Source organism: Mirounga leonina, unplaced genomic scaffold (assembly GCF_011800145.1).
Source record: "Mirounga leonina isolate KUSES-001 unplaced genomic scaffold, KU_Mleo_1.0 Mir_82, whole genome shotgun sequence".
Classification (NCBI taxonomy): Eukaryota; Metazoa; Chordata; class Mammalia; order Carnivora; family Phocidae; genus Mirounga; species Mirounga leonina.
Genome location: NW_023270825.1, coordinates 26,409,055 through 26,422,350, shown reverse-complemented (window position 1 = coordinate 26,422,350; position 13,296 = coordinate 26,409,055). Strand labels below are relative to the sequence as shown.

At 43.4% G+C, this 13,296-nt stretch overlaps 1 protein-coding gene and 1 long non-coding RNA gene across 2 annotated transcripts; one reads left to right on the top strand and one right to left on the bottom strand.

The window, feature by feature from the left end:
- Positions 1-1,439: 1,439 nt before the first annotated feature.
- On the bottom strand, positions 1,440-4,682 carry LOC118002029. Its single transcript, XR_004676922.1, has 3 exons — positions 3,917-4,682; positions 2,613-2,635; positions 1,440-1,475 (listed from the first exon to the last, which is right to left on the bottom strand). It is a non-coding gene; the product is annotated as an uncharacterized LOC118002029 (long non-coding RNA).
- Positions 4,638-11,518, top strand: EIF2B2 (eukaryotic translation initiation factor 2B subunit beta). Its single transcript, XM_034992253.1, has 8 exons — positions 4,638-4,890; positions 5,004-5,124; positions 5,254-5,402; positions 6,303-6,466; positions 7,295-7,390; positions 8,124-8,261; positions 9,497-9,563; positions 10,832-11,518. Exons 1-8 carry the CDS (start codon positions 4,728-4,730, stop codon positions 10,987-10,989), a joined length of 1,056 nt encoding a protein of 351 aa, XP_034848144.1. The 5' UTR covers positions 4,638-4,727; the 3' UTR covers positions 10,990-11,518.
- Positions 11,519-13,296: the final 1,778 nt, after the last annotated feature.

Below are 13,296 nucleotides of genomic sequence, written 5' to 3'. Positions count from 1 at the left end.
GATCCTGGAGTCCCGGGATCGAGTCCCGCATCGGGCTCCCTGCTCAGCAGGGAGTCTGCTTCTCCCTCTGACCTTCCTCCTTCTCATGCTCTCTGTCTCTCATTCTCTCTCTCGCAAATAAATAAATAAAATCTTAAAAAAAAGAAATGCGAATTAAAAGGAGTTTTTGTATTTTCTCTATCAATTTGGCAATGATGAAAAAGAATGATAATCATCTATAACAGCAATAAATATACAAGGTGCCTAGGAATAAATCTTACACAAGATGTGTAAGACCTATAGGGAGAAAATTATAAAATTTTACCAAACAACCTTAAAGAAGACCTAAATAAATGGAGATACATACCATGGCCATCGATAGGAAGACTCAGTATCCTAAAGATGTCAATTCTCCTCAAATTAATTTAGAGATTTAAAGTAATTCCAAGGAAAATCTGTAGGGTTTTTTTGTTTTTGTTTTGTTTTGTTTGTTTGTTTTGTTTTTAGGAATAGACAAATTATTTCTAAAATATATATGAAAGAGCAAAGGCCCCAAACTAGTTAAGACCCTCTTAAAGAAAGAAATATGGCAAGGGAATTTTTCTTACCAGATAACAAGACTTTTTATAAAATAAGACAAGAGTAAAACAGATAATGTGATATTGGGTAAGGGATAGGCAAATTTAGTGATGGAACAAAATAGTCCCCAAACAGACTCACACATTATAGACACGTGACATATTACAGTGGTAGAATTAAAAATCAATGGAGGGTGCCTCAGTCAGTTAAGCATCTGCCTTCAGCTCAGGTCATGATCCCAGGATCCTGGGTTGGAGTCCCACATGGGGCTTCCTGCTCAGCGGGGAGTCTGCTCCTCCCTCTCCCTCTGCCCCTCCCCCAGCTTGTGCTCTCTCTCACTCACTCTCTCTCTCAAATAAATAAAATCTTTAAAAAAAGAAAAAAGAAAATCAACAGAAAGAGAATGGAAAAAGAAAAGAAAATTGGATTCTCACCTTTCATCCTACACAGAAAGTAACTCAAAATTACTTGTAAATTTAAATTTTTTAATTATTTAGAAGAAAAAGATAGATTATCTTTAAGCCTTTATATTAGGGAAGGATCTTTTAAATAAAACATGAAAAGCATTAACTATACAAAGACAAGATGTCTTTGACATCTCAAAGTGAATAAAATGACAAGCCATGAACTGAGAGAAGATATTTATAGAACAAATAACTGAAAAAGATTAGTGTTCAGAATATATAAAGAATTCCTACAAGTGTATTTTAAAAAGGATTTTTACGAAAGTAGGCAAGAGGGGCACCTGGGTGGCTCGGTTGGTTAAGCGACTGCCTTCGCTCTGGTCATGATCCTGGAGTCCCGGGATCGAGTCCCGCATCGGGCTCCCTGCTCAGCAGGGGGTCTGCTTCTCCCTCTGACCCTCTTCCCTCTCGTGCTCTCTGTTTCTCATTCTCTCTCTCTCAAATAAATAAAATCTTAAAAAAAAAAAAAAAGAAAGTAGGCAAGAGACACACACAGGTATTTCACAAATGAGAAAAACACATGGCCAATAAACATACAAAAAAATTAACAGCCTCATCAGGAAACAAATTAAGATCATGATACATCCTTTATATCTATCTGATTCCCCCAAATAAAATAACTGATAATACCAAGTGTTGGTAATGAGGTAAATCAGTTGGAACTCTTTAAGTCCTACTGGAGAGAGCATTAATTAATTTAACCACTTTGGAAGACAAGCACTATTTGTAAAGCTGACTATTCATATAGACTATGCCCTAGCTGTTCCACTTGTACGTATGCCAAAATACACATAAGAATATTTATAGTTTATATTCTCCCACCCCCCCCCAAAAGATTGGAAACAACCCAAATATCTGTTGAAGAAAAATGAATACATAAATTGTGTTATGGTCACATGATGAAATATTATGCAGCAGTGCTAATGAGAGAACCACAGATACATGTAAGAACATAGATGAATTTTAGGAATGTCATATCAAGTGAATAAAGCAAATTGTAGAAAATTACATTATAATGTCATTTGTAAAAAAAAACCCCTCAAAACCAAGCAGAACTAAGCAATATGTTGTTTAGGGATTATAAATATATAATACATTTTTTTTATAAAACAAAGCAAAATCAATCAAAATTTAGTGGTTATCCTTGGGTATTCGAGAAGACAAGGAAATGGAATAGACAAACACACCCATCAATGAGATGGTTTTGGCAGTATTTCAGGGGTTTTTTTGGTATATGTCACATATTTTTTTTTAATTGTGGTAAAATACACAGAACATAAAATTTGCCATTTTAACCCTTAAGTGTGCAGTTCCGTGGCATTAATGTATGTCCATCATCCACCATCCATCTCTAGAACTCTTTTCATCTTGTAAAACTGAAACTCTGTACCCATTAAACAACTTATGCCTCCCTCCAGCCCCTGAAAACCACCATTCTACTTCCTATGTCTATGTATTTAAGAATCTTTGTTTTTAAGTTGAGAGATGGGTTCATGTATGTTCATTTTGTTGTCATGTTTCATAACTTGTATATATATATTATATATACACACAACATGTATTATTTTGTATATATAAAATAGTACATACCTTATTTTGTAATGGCTTGATGCCTGGAAAAATAAAGAACAATATCCAAAATTGGCCAGAACATGGTGTCAGCAAGCATGTAAATTAGTACAATTTTTAGGACAATTTAAACTTAACAGAAACAAAATTGACAAATATATTACAGCTTTTGGGAGGTATGGTGTTTTCAATTTTGGTTTCCAATTATTCATTGCTAGTATATAGAAATAAGATTGATTTTTGTGTGTTGAGCTTGTATCCTTGCTATATTCACTTACTAGTTCTAGGAGGTTTTTTGTCATTGTTATTGATTCTTCAGATTTTCTGGGTGGACAATGTCTTCTGTGAATAGGGAGTTTTCTCTCTTTCTAGTCTGTTTGTAAAATTTCTTTTTCTTTTCTTACTGTACTGTCTAGGACTTTTGAGTATAGTGTTAAATAGTAGTGGTGAGAGTGGACATCCTTGTCTTGTTCCTGATCTTAGAAAGAAGGCAGTCTTGGGTGCCTGGGTGGCTCAGTTGGTTAAGCGACTGCCTTCGGCTCAGGTCATGATCCTGGAGTCCCGGGATCGAGTCCCGCATCGGGCTCCCTGCTCGGCAGGGAGTCTGCTTCTCCCTCTGACCCTCCTCCCTCTCATGCTCTCTGTCTCTCATTCTCTCTGTCTCAAATAAATAAATAAAATCTTTAAAAAAAAAAAAAAAAGAAAAGAAAGAAGGCAGTCTTTCACCATAAAGTATTATGTTAAGTGCAGGCTCTTGGAGATGCTTTTTACTAAGTTAAAGAAGTTCCCTTCTATTCCTAGTTCTCTGAGTTTTGTTTTGTTTTGTTTTTTTAATTCAGTGGCTGTTGAATTTTGTCCAATCCTTCTTGCATCGATATGATCAAGTGGTTTCACTTTTTATATTGTTAATATGGCTTGTTAAATTGATTAATTTTTAAATATTAAAAGAGCTTTTCATTCTGGGTTTGAATTCTATTTGGTAATGATGTCTTAATCTTTTTTATATATTGCTGGATTTGATTTGCTAATTTGTTACAGGTTTTGCATCTGTATTCGTGAGGGATACTGGTCTGTAGCTTTCTTTTCTTGTACTAGCTTTGTCTGATTTTGGTACTGATGTATCTTTTTGGAGGGCAATTGGTCAATAGTAACAAATGTCTTTAAAATGTGTGTGTCCAAAGATTCTAAGAACTTAAAGAAATAGGGATTCTCATTACACACAGACTGCATTCAGATAGAGATTTAAATACGAATGCATCCCCTTACCAACTGCTTAAATTTTGTGGCTGTTTTCTAACCTGTAAAATGAGGATAAGAGGACCTACCTCATAAATTGCAATAGATGAGATCATTCACACACAGCGCTCAACACCTAGTGAACTTTAAGTCAATAGTAGCTCTTGGTATTGTTATGCTTCCCAGCCTCTGTAGTCTGTCCAAATAGAAGGACATCATCTTCGCTCCCACGTAAGCTCCCCCTTTGAATCTCCTTACTGGGGAGTATTCGGTCTCCTCATCCGATTCCTGTCTTACATTAGGTGTGTGAGGCGTTGGGAATGCAAAGGCAAAAAAGGTTTGGTCCCCGCCCTCAGGGAGCTGAATCTATCAGAAACACAAAGGCGCAAACGAACCAGTTCCATGCAGTAAAAGAGCATTATGACGCGTCTGCCCAAAGTGCAGCGGGTCCTGGACCCGCAATCTGAGCGTCTCGGTCAGGAGAGCGGGTGTTCGCTTGGGGACCAGGACCAGGGCGGCAACTTGTGCAGCGCAGCCCCGGGTCTTGGGGGGTAGGGGGATGCCGAGACTGGTTGTTTCTACAGCAACGAGACAAGCCACCCTCATGGGGCCTCACTCCTCACCTCTATTCAGCGTCTGAAGAACCACTAAAGGCCACTTCCGGTCCTCCCGCCTCCGAGACTCGTGGTCGCTCTGCTGTAACTCAGTAACTCGAGCTCCTAGCCTCTGATTGGCTCAGGCAGATGGAGGAGGCGGGATGTGGCACCGAGGGGGCGTGGCCTGTGGACCCTCAAACTGGAGTTTTCCTCTCGGAGCGGAAGTCGACTTCACCCGCCCCGGAAGTGCAAGGATTGAGGTCGTACAGGTGGGGATTCCGCCGGCGAGGCGGCTTTTTTCGAGATGCCAGGAGCCGCGGCTAAGGGCTCGGAGTTGTACGAGAGCATCGAGAGTTTCGTGGAGGCCCTGAAGCGGGACGGCGGGCGGCGCAGCTCCGAGGACATGGCTCGGGAGACCCTGGGGCTGCTGCGCCGGATCATCACGGACCACCGCTGGAGCAACGCAGGTAAGGCAGGTCTGGTTCTGTCGCGTCCCTAGCCACTGTCCGACCCCGATCCTCAGGCGGAGAGTCGCCCAGCCTCATCGCGCTCGTGCCCTCTCTCTCTCCCTCGACTGCAGAGAAACTGATGGAACTGATCCGCCGAGAGGGCCAGAGGATGACGGCTGCGCAGCCCTCAGAGACCACAGTGGGCAACATGGTGCGGAGAGTGCTCAGGATCATCCGGGAGGAGTATGGCAGGTCAGGATGTGGGCCTTTTTGCACAAGCCCCTCTCCCTGCTTGAAGTCTTTAGTGGAGCTGAGCAGCTCCTCTTACTTAAATTACTACACCTCCGCCCCCTCCCTGTTTGCGTCTTGTTGCCTCCCTAGACTCCACGGGCGCAGCGATGAGAGCGATCAGCAGGAGTCCTTGCACAAACTCTTGACATCCGAAGGCCTGAGCGAGGATTTCAGCTTCCCTTATGCCCAACTCCAGTCCAACATCATTGAGGCAATTAATGAGCTTCTTGTGGAACTGGGTAAGAGTCCTGATCCCTGATGGACAGGCAGATGAGGGAAAAGAAGACCCTGGAAGTTGTTCATCAGTAGAGATAGGAGATAACCAGTCTCGTGGTTCTCTGAGCTTTGTGCTCCATCCTGATTAAGAGAAAGGGTTGGAACGGGTGGCAGGACTAAGATAGCCCTCTCTACATGTCCTTACAGACCAGCCCTTGATAGATTGCAGATCCACTGCTGCAGAGACTGTTAGGACAGCTTTATTTTCATGTTAAAGATGAACTCCCCAAAACCACAGATGGTAGACTCTTCTCCCCTAAATTTCCTCTTGAATTTTATACACACAGATGCACCACCTCCTTTCCCCTTGTCTTTGTGACCCAGGAGACCTGCATGTATTCATTACAATCAGAGTTCCCCAAGGGAGGAAGAAGCTGGGTCTGTGTGTCTGTAGCTGCTGCTTCCAAATTCCTCCCGTTTTTCTTCTGTGGCCTCCTTTTCAGGTGGGGGTGTTGCGGCCACCTTTTAGAGTTCTTTTAGGGGGAAACTCTGTTTACTCCACTCTCAGCACCTTACGGTTTCTCAAATTGGACCATTTTTTTGCCTGAATTCATTGTCTTCAAAATGAATTCTAAGGAGCTGGTATCGTGTGGGGCAGAGTTGGGGGTAAGTGGATGAGTAGGGGTTCTGCTGGGAAAGAAGGTAGGCTGAGAACTTGGGAAGTAGAAGATCCCAGAGGAGCGTGGCTTTTAAGAAAAGGTGACCTTCACTTTAAGTCCCTTCACCGTGTGTTACCACTAGGTCTGCTAGGTGGGCTGTCTGTGTGAAGGGCACCTGTCTCTTTCCATGTTCTGTCACGATTGTCTCGTGTTGCGGCATATGGCAGTTTCACATTTTCCTTGCCAAACCGGCTGTTCTTGCAGAAGGGACTACAGAGAACATTGCGGCCCAGGCTCTGGAGCACATCCACTCCAATGAGGTGATCATGACCATTGGCTTCTCCCGGACAGTAGAAGCCTTCCTCAAAGAGGCTGCCCAAAAGAGGAAATTCCATGTCATTGTGGCAGAGTGTGCTCCTTTCTGTCAGGTAGGGGGACTGCTGGAGCTGCTAAGAAAAATGAAAAATGAGGAGGGAATAAAGAAGAGATAGATGGGCTCCATGCCAACTTTGACTTGATAAGTAAGACATTGAGAACACAAAACCGTGAAGGGAATTTTCGAGTTGTTCATCCTGTCAACATTCTTTTTTTTTTTTTTTAAGATTTTATTTATTTATTTATTTGACACAGAGAGAGAGAGAGCACATACAAGCAGAGGGAGGGGCAGAGGGAGAAGCAGACTCCCTGCTGAGCAGAGAGCCCGACGTAGGGCTCGATCCCGGGACCCTGGGATCATGACCTGAGCCAAAGGCAGACACTTAACGACTGAGCCCTCATCCTGTCAACATTCTTAAACATTGGTTTAGGAAAGTTAGAGGAAATGCTGAGTCCAAGAAAAGAAATCTATTGGTTCTTTTAGGAATCAAAATAGGGTAAATTACTCAATCCCTACGTAAATAATAGGTCTCTAGAAATAGGTCTCTAGAAAGGAAATATGTAAGGATGCAGGAGGTCATAAAAGAATGAGCCAGGAGCTGTGCTGTCAGCGCTCCCTAATTACACAAGCAAGCAGTATTTCCAGTTTTCTGGCTGCGCTAGTGCTCCTGTGGAAAATTCAGCATTTATTGGCTTCTCCTGGGCTTCTCTGCAGTGTACCAGAGAATACCTACCATGAGTAGAAAAAGGAATTACCTGTTGGCAGGTGTGTGTCGGCTGTGCCCAGTATCACAGAATTCTCCAGATCCAGTTCCACTGGAGATGCCTTCCACCCTGTCTCACCCTCTCTCCTAACATCAGGCCTTTTTCTCCTATTGTAGGGTCATGAAATGGCAGTCAATTTATCCAAAGCAGGTATTGAGACAACTGTCATGACTGATGCTGCCATTTTTGCTGTTATGTCAAGAGTCAACAAGGTGGGTGTATTTGGAGTTATACTGAATTCATGAAGATTATACTTCTAAAATACTCATTTTTTTTTTCTCCCTCCTATAATATACATGAGAAGAGAAGAAAAGTTCTAGCGCCTTTTAAAACTACATGCTGGGCCTTTTTAATATATTAACCTGATTTCTTTTCCCTTTATATCATTGTTCCTCACTTAGAGTAGCTTCTTTTTGTTTTTGTTTTAAAGATTTTATTTTTAAGCAGTCTCTACACCCAACATGGGGCTCGGACTCACAACTCTTGAGATCAAGAGTCCATGCTGTACTGACTGGGCCAGCCAGGCGCCCCAGGGTAGCTGCTTTTTGGTGAAAGCATTGAAGAGAATGAAATAAGGCTAAGTGTGGCAGCTGCTAGGGCTTGGGTAGAGGGTCCCTGCCTTCTGCTCAGAGAGCTTGACAGTGATGGATGGTGAATAGAAAGGCTCTTAGCTTTCTCAGGAGGTGTGGCAAATAGCTTCCAGAAAAGGCAGGGCTAAGAGCAGGAGATAGTGAAGCTTCCTGTCACATACAATATTCATTCTTTCTTTGGGAAGCCACTCTTGAGCTAGAACTCTTGGTCTTCACCATAGAATCCCTTTTCCCTGACTAGCGTGTGACGCTCACAATGTCGAGACTGAGGCCTGAGCATTTAGCCTGTGGTGCCCAATGGCCCATTTAAGGCTCCATCCCTAGGATGACTCACATTTTGCTTCCTGTTCCAAAGGTGATCATTGGCACAAAGACCATCCTGGCCAACGGTGCCCTGCGAGCTGTGACAGGAACTCACACTCTAGCACTGGCAGCAAAACACCACTCCACGCCGCTCATCGTGTGTGCTCCCATGTTCAAGCTTTCCCCACAGGTATGTCTGTCTGTAGCCAGCAGAGAGAAGGAAGCCGAGGAGTAGGCTTGAACTCTGGGGCTTCTCTTTATCTGCGTTTACTAAATGGATTAGACCCCATAGAGGCCAGAAAAAGCCACAGAAGTCTTGAACCAGGAAAAAAAAAAAATTGATAGTTATAACTTGTCAGTTTTGAGAAATCAAAATTGTAAGGTCAGGATAGTACATAGCTGGGGAAGGCCCTTTGTTGACATTGCCACCATTGCCCATCACGCTGATCATTTCTGAAAATGCCGAACAAGTTGAAACCCAGAACACAGAATCGGTTTTATTTATTTATTTTTTTTAATTTTTTAAAAATTTTTTAAGATTTTATTTATTTATTTGAGACAGAGAGAATGAGAGACAGAGAGCATGAGAGGGAGGAGGATCAGAGGGAGAAGCAGACTCCCTGCCGAGCAGGGAGCCCGATGCGGGACTCGATCCCGGGACTCCAGGATCATGACCTGAGCTGAAGGCAGTCGCTTAACCAACTGAGCCACCCAGGCGCCCCGGTTTTATTTTTCATCGTTGGAGGGACTGTCCCCTATAGCCTAATACAAGCAGTATTACAAAGTGAAGAGCCACTTCGTTAGCAATAGAAGCTGTTTGCTTTGAAATACCAACCTATTTGCAGTTCCCTTTTTTAAATTGAGGTGAAAGTCACATAACATACAATTAACCATTTTAAATGTACAGTTCAGGGGCACTTATTACATTCACAGCATTGTGCAACTACCACTCTCTGGTTTCAAACCTTCATCATCCTAGAAAAAACCCCGTACCCATTATGTAATCACTCCCTATTGCCCCCTCTGCCCACCTCCTAGGAATCGCTAATCTGCTTTCTGTCTCTGTGGCTTTGCCTGTTTGGGATATTTCATATAAAAGGAATCATAATATGTGCCTTTTGTTTCTGACTTCTTTCACTTAGCATGTTGTCAAGGTTCCTAGCTGTAGCACAGCACTTGGTTTCTTTCTGTGGCTGAATAATACGCTGTTGCAGGGACCTACCACAATTTATTTATCCATTCACCTGTTGGTGGGCAGTTGGACTGTTCAGCCCTTTGGCTTTTGTGAATGCTGCTGCTGTAAGCACTGGTGTACCAGTTTCTGCGTGGACATACCTTTTTTATTTCCCTTGGGTGTATACTTAAAACTGGAATTTGCTGGGTCTCTTTCACTCTTTTTTTTTTTTTAATTTTTTTCTTGTCTAGTTCCCCAATGAAGAAGATTCATTTCACAAGTTTGTGGCTCCTGAAGAAGTCCTGCCTTTCACAGAAGGTACAGAAGGGTGTGTTGTGTGTGTGTGTGTGGGCGTGTGCGCGTGCATGTGCACGTGTACGTGTTTTGGTCTCTTTGCTTTTGTTTTAGTAGTCAGTGGGGATTGAATGCTGCCCGGTTGTGGTTTTTATCGTAATTCTCGTGGGGACTTCTCTTTAGCATCTTAGAGTGTGGGGGCACCTCATCTAGTCCATGTTCATTTTGTTCTGAGACTAATATATTTCACTGAGTACTGGGCTATGGTGGGTTGGACCATTCAGCATTGATGGGGTCTGGCTTTGCACATTGCTTGACACACACGCAGCAGCCCAATGGGAAAATGTACTCATTCTCATTTGCTGTAGGGAGTCATTTTGGTGACATGGCTGCCAAAGGAAGCATGCTCTAAAATGTTCCTAATATAAAACTTGCCTGTAACCTGGATACCTTCATGTGTTGGGGTCCTTTTCTCTGACTTCTGAAGGCAGCAGCTGTGCTCAGTGAGCCTGCCACCTCATCAACATAAGATGGCCTTAAACGCCCTCTGGGAGGCACCATACTTGGGGTGTTAATTCTTAGAAGTTGAATAACTTCATCCATTTATTCACACATGCATTTTTTCAAGGATTCTTTGTATCTTTTGAGTACCCACTATGTATACAGCACTATTCTAGGTACTAAGGATGTAACAATGAACAACACAGGCCCTGCTCCCACGGAGCTTATGTTCTGTTGCAGAGGACAGACACGAATATGTCAGGTCATGGGATGTTTTGGGAAGAAAACAAATAAGGATGATGGGATGGAAAGTGGTAGGAGACTATGTTAGTGGGGGAAGGGTCTAAATGAGAGGACATTTCAGCTGAGTGCAGAATGAATAGAGCCCCACCATGTAAAGATCAAGGAGAGTCTCCCCCCAGACGTTGGTGCAAAAGGCCTGAGTTAGGTCCAGGCTTAGCCAGTTGGAACAAGATGGCCATATGGCTGGAGAGTAATGAGCACGAGGGAGAGTGGGATAAATTATAATTAGTGTAGCACAGTGGGGAGGGGCCAGATCTTGAGGGCGACTCTCCCAAGATGGAATTATTCCTAGGGCTATGGAAAGGCATTGGAGAGTTTGAAGCAGGAGTGCCGTGACGTGAAGTCATCTCTTCTGGTTTGTACTTTGCTGCAGCTTCCCTTTCTTGGGGTAGCAAGTATGCCTGCGTTATTGAGCCTAGAATTTGTGTGCGCTTAGTTATTAGAGCAGCACCTCGGTTTTATCTTTAGCACGTGTGATTGCCTTTCAGGGGACATTCTGGAGAAGGTCAGCGTTCACTGCCCTGTGTTTGACTACGTCCCCCCAGAGCTCATTACCCTCTTTATCTCCAACATTGGTGGGAATGCACCTTCCTACATCTACCGCCTGATGAGTGAACTCTACCATCCTGATGATCATGTCCTATGACCACCACCTGTCCTAAGCAGAAGCTGCTTAGCCAAATACAGAATGCAGAGGGACTTCAGTGTGACTGCTGAAAACATCGTCCTTGTAATGGGGAGTGACCCGGAGTCAATCTAAAAAAACTTAATACTGTTTCCTGCTCTTTTAGTCATCCCATGACAAGGATGCACATTCAGGACTGTCTCTTGCCTTTCTGATCTTAACAGAAGCAGCAGGGCTTGACCTATAAATTTTGGAAGTCTTTTGGGGCACCTGGCTGGTTCAGTTGGTAGAGCATGTGACTCTCGATCTCAGGGTCGTGAGTTTGAGCCCCACATCGGGCACAGAGTTTACTTAAAATTTTTTTTGGTGGGGGTACCTCTTAACCGCTTAGTGACCTGGGGAGTCTGGAACTTAAGTTTCAGGAACTTAAACTTTCTGGTTCAGTGGGGTGTTAAACTTAACACTGAAGACCTTGCTGGGATACAGGTTTTTGCTCAGAAATGGCTACCACACCTTTTCCTGGGCTGTGCCAATAAAAGCTTCTTAAAGATTCCTGAGTTGGTTTATTTATTGTTCTGCTGTGATTGAACTGCCTGAAACAGTGGTGGCAGGGCCCTTTTTGTGCTTTCATGGAGTGCTGTAATTAGAGGGAGCCAGCTAAAACAAATGCAAATGAAAGTATTTACAGTTTCCTTCCTAATTCACTGGCAGTGGTCCCAAACAACTTGTTAGTAATCTAAGACAGTGGTTCCAAAACCTCTCTGATCATCAGAATCATCTGGGAACTTAAAAAAATGAACCATCTTGGGTTCTATCCCAGACGTACTTCATCTGATCTTTGGGATGGCACCTGGAATCTGCTTAAAGCAAGTAAGACATACTGTGGAACATTATGTATACACTGCAGTAGAGGTTTCAAAAGGGTGGCTTAAGGGCAGTGTTTGGATTAAAGACGTTTTTGGCTGGTTCACGCTGTATTTAATTTGAATTAGTTACCAATATTTAAAAATGAAAAAAAAATGTGGAGCTTGCACATTAAACAAATTCAGATTTGCTTCTCTTGAAAACAGAAGCTTTGGCAATTCTGGGCCCAGTTTCCCAAATGGCAGCAGCTGACTGTAGCTGGGCAGCTTCTGACTCCATTAAATGGAAAAACCTTTTCTGCAGTCCCTCCCATTTAACTCATTTAGGTTACCTGCTTAACCCCCCTCCCATTTAACTCATTTACATTACCTGCTTAACCCCTGTAGGCACTTGCTTTGTGAGCCTCGTGTTAAAAAGAATGGGACAGATAGAACAAGCTAGGAAAAAGTCAAGCTGCAGAGCACTATGCATAATATGACCTCTACTTCATTAAAACAAAACATTATGTTCCTGCAGTAGGATAAAAGTCTGGAAGAAGGGGCACCCAGGTGGCTCAGCTGGTTGAGCGTCCAACTCTTGGTTTAGGCTCAGGTCGTGATCTGGTCCTGGGATTGAGCCCAGCATCAGCTTCCTGCTTAGCTCTCTCCCTCTGCCCTTCCCCACTGCTCATTCTCCCTCTCTCTCTAATAAATACAATCTTTAAAAAAAGAAAAAGAAAGTCTCCCCAGGTAATCCAGACGATCTGTCATTTTTGGGAACCACTGGTCCAGAGGTCCAAGGCAGACTTGGTGTGCTGAGAACCCCTGGGATGCTGGTCAGAGGCCAGCTTCCTGTCTCCTGCGGCATTGTCTATGGGGTGGAGGGACGGAGCACCAGGAGTCTGCATGTTTGACAAGCACGCCAAGGGATTTTAACAGGTGATTTGATAACCACACTTTGGTAAACAATGGCCAGAGGTAGGCTATGAGGGAAAGGCCTCTACTCTTAGACATTAACTTGAGGTGTATCTTTGCCTTAGGGTCCTTGTCTTCCCTGAAAGAGGGAGAAAACAAGATTGAAGAGGTCAGTCGGAAAGATGGACCTAAAAGCTCTATGACTCAGAAGAGCCTGACTCACTCAGGCCTCAGTCTGTCAATTATTTCTTAAAGCATCTAAGACCCCGTGCTTTCTCAGTGAAGTGGCTTCTAGCTACCAATTATGAGCAATTGTCTCTGAAGGCACCAATTCTTCCAGCAATTCCCTTGGGTACAACTGTGTGGTCTGGAGTAAAAGCAGCAGTGAGTCAAGGAACTTAAATCTGTTTCTGGCTCCAAAAATGCTTTATGATACTTGTCCTTTGTGCATCTTAGTCTCTGCGTCTAAAATTAGCACCCACATTCTTCCCAGGCATAAGTGAGATGGACAAAGGTTACAAGGGTAGAGGCTCTGTCTCGTTCTGGTCAACTCTTGAAGTTCCTGGGACAG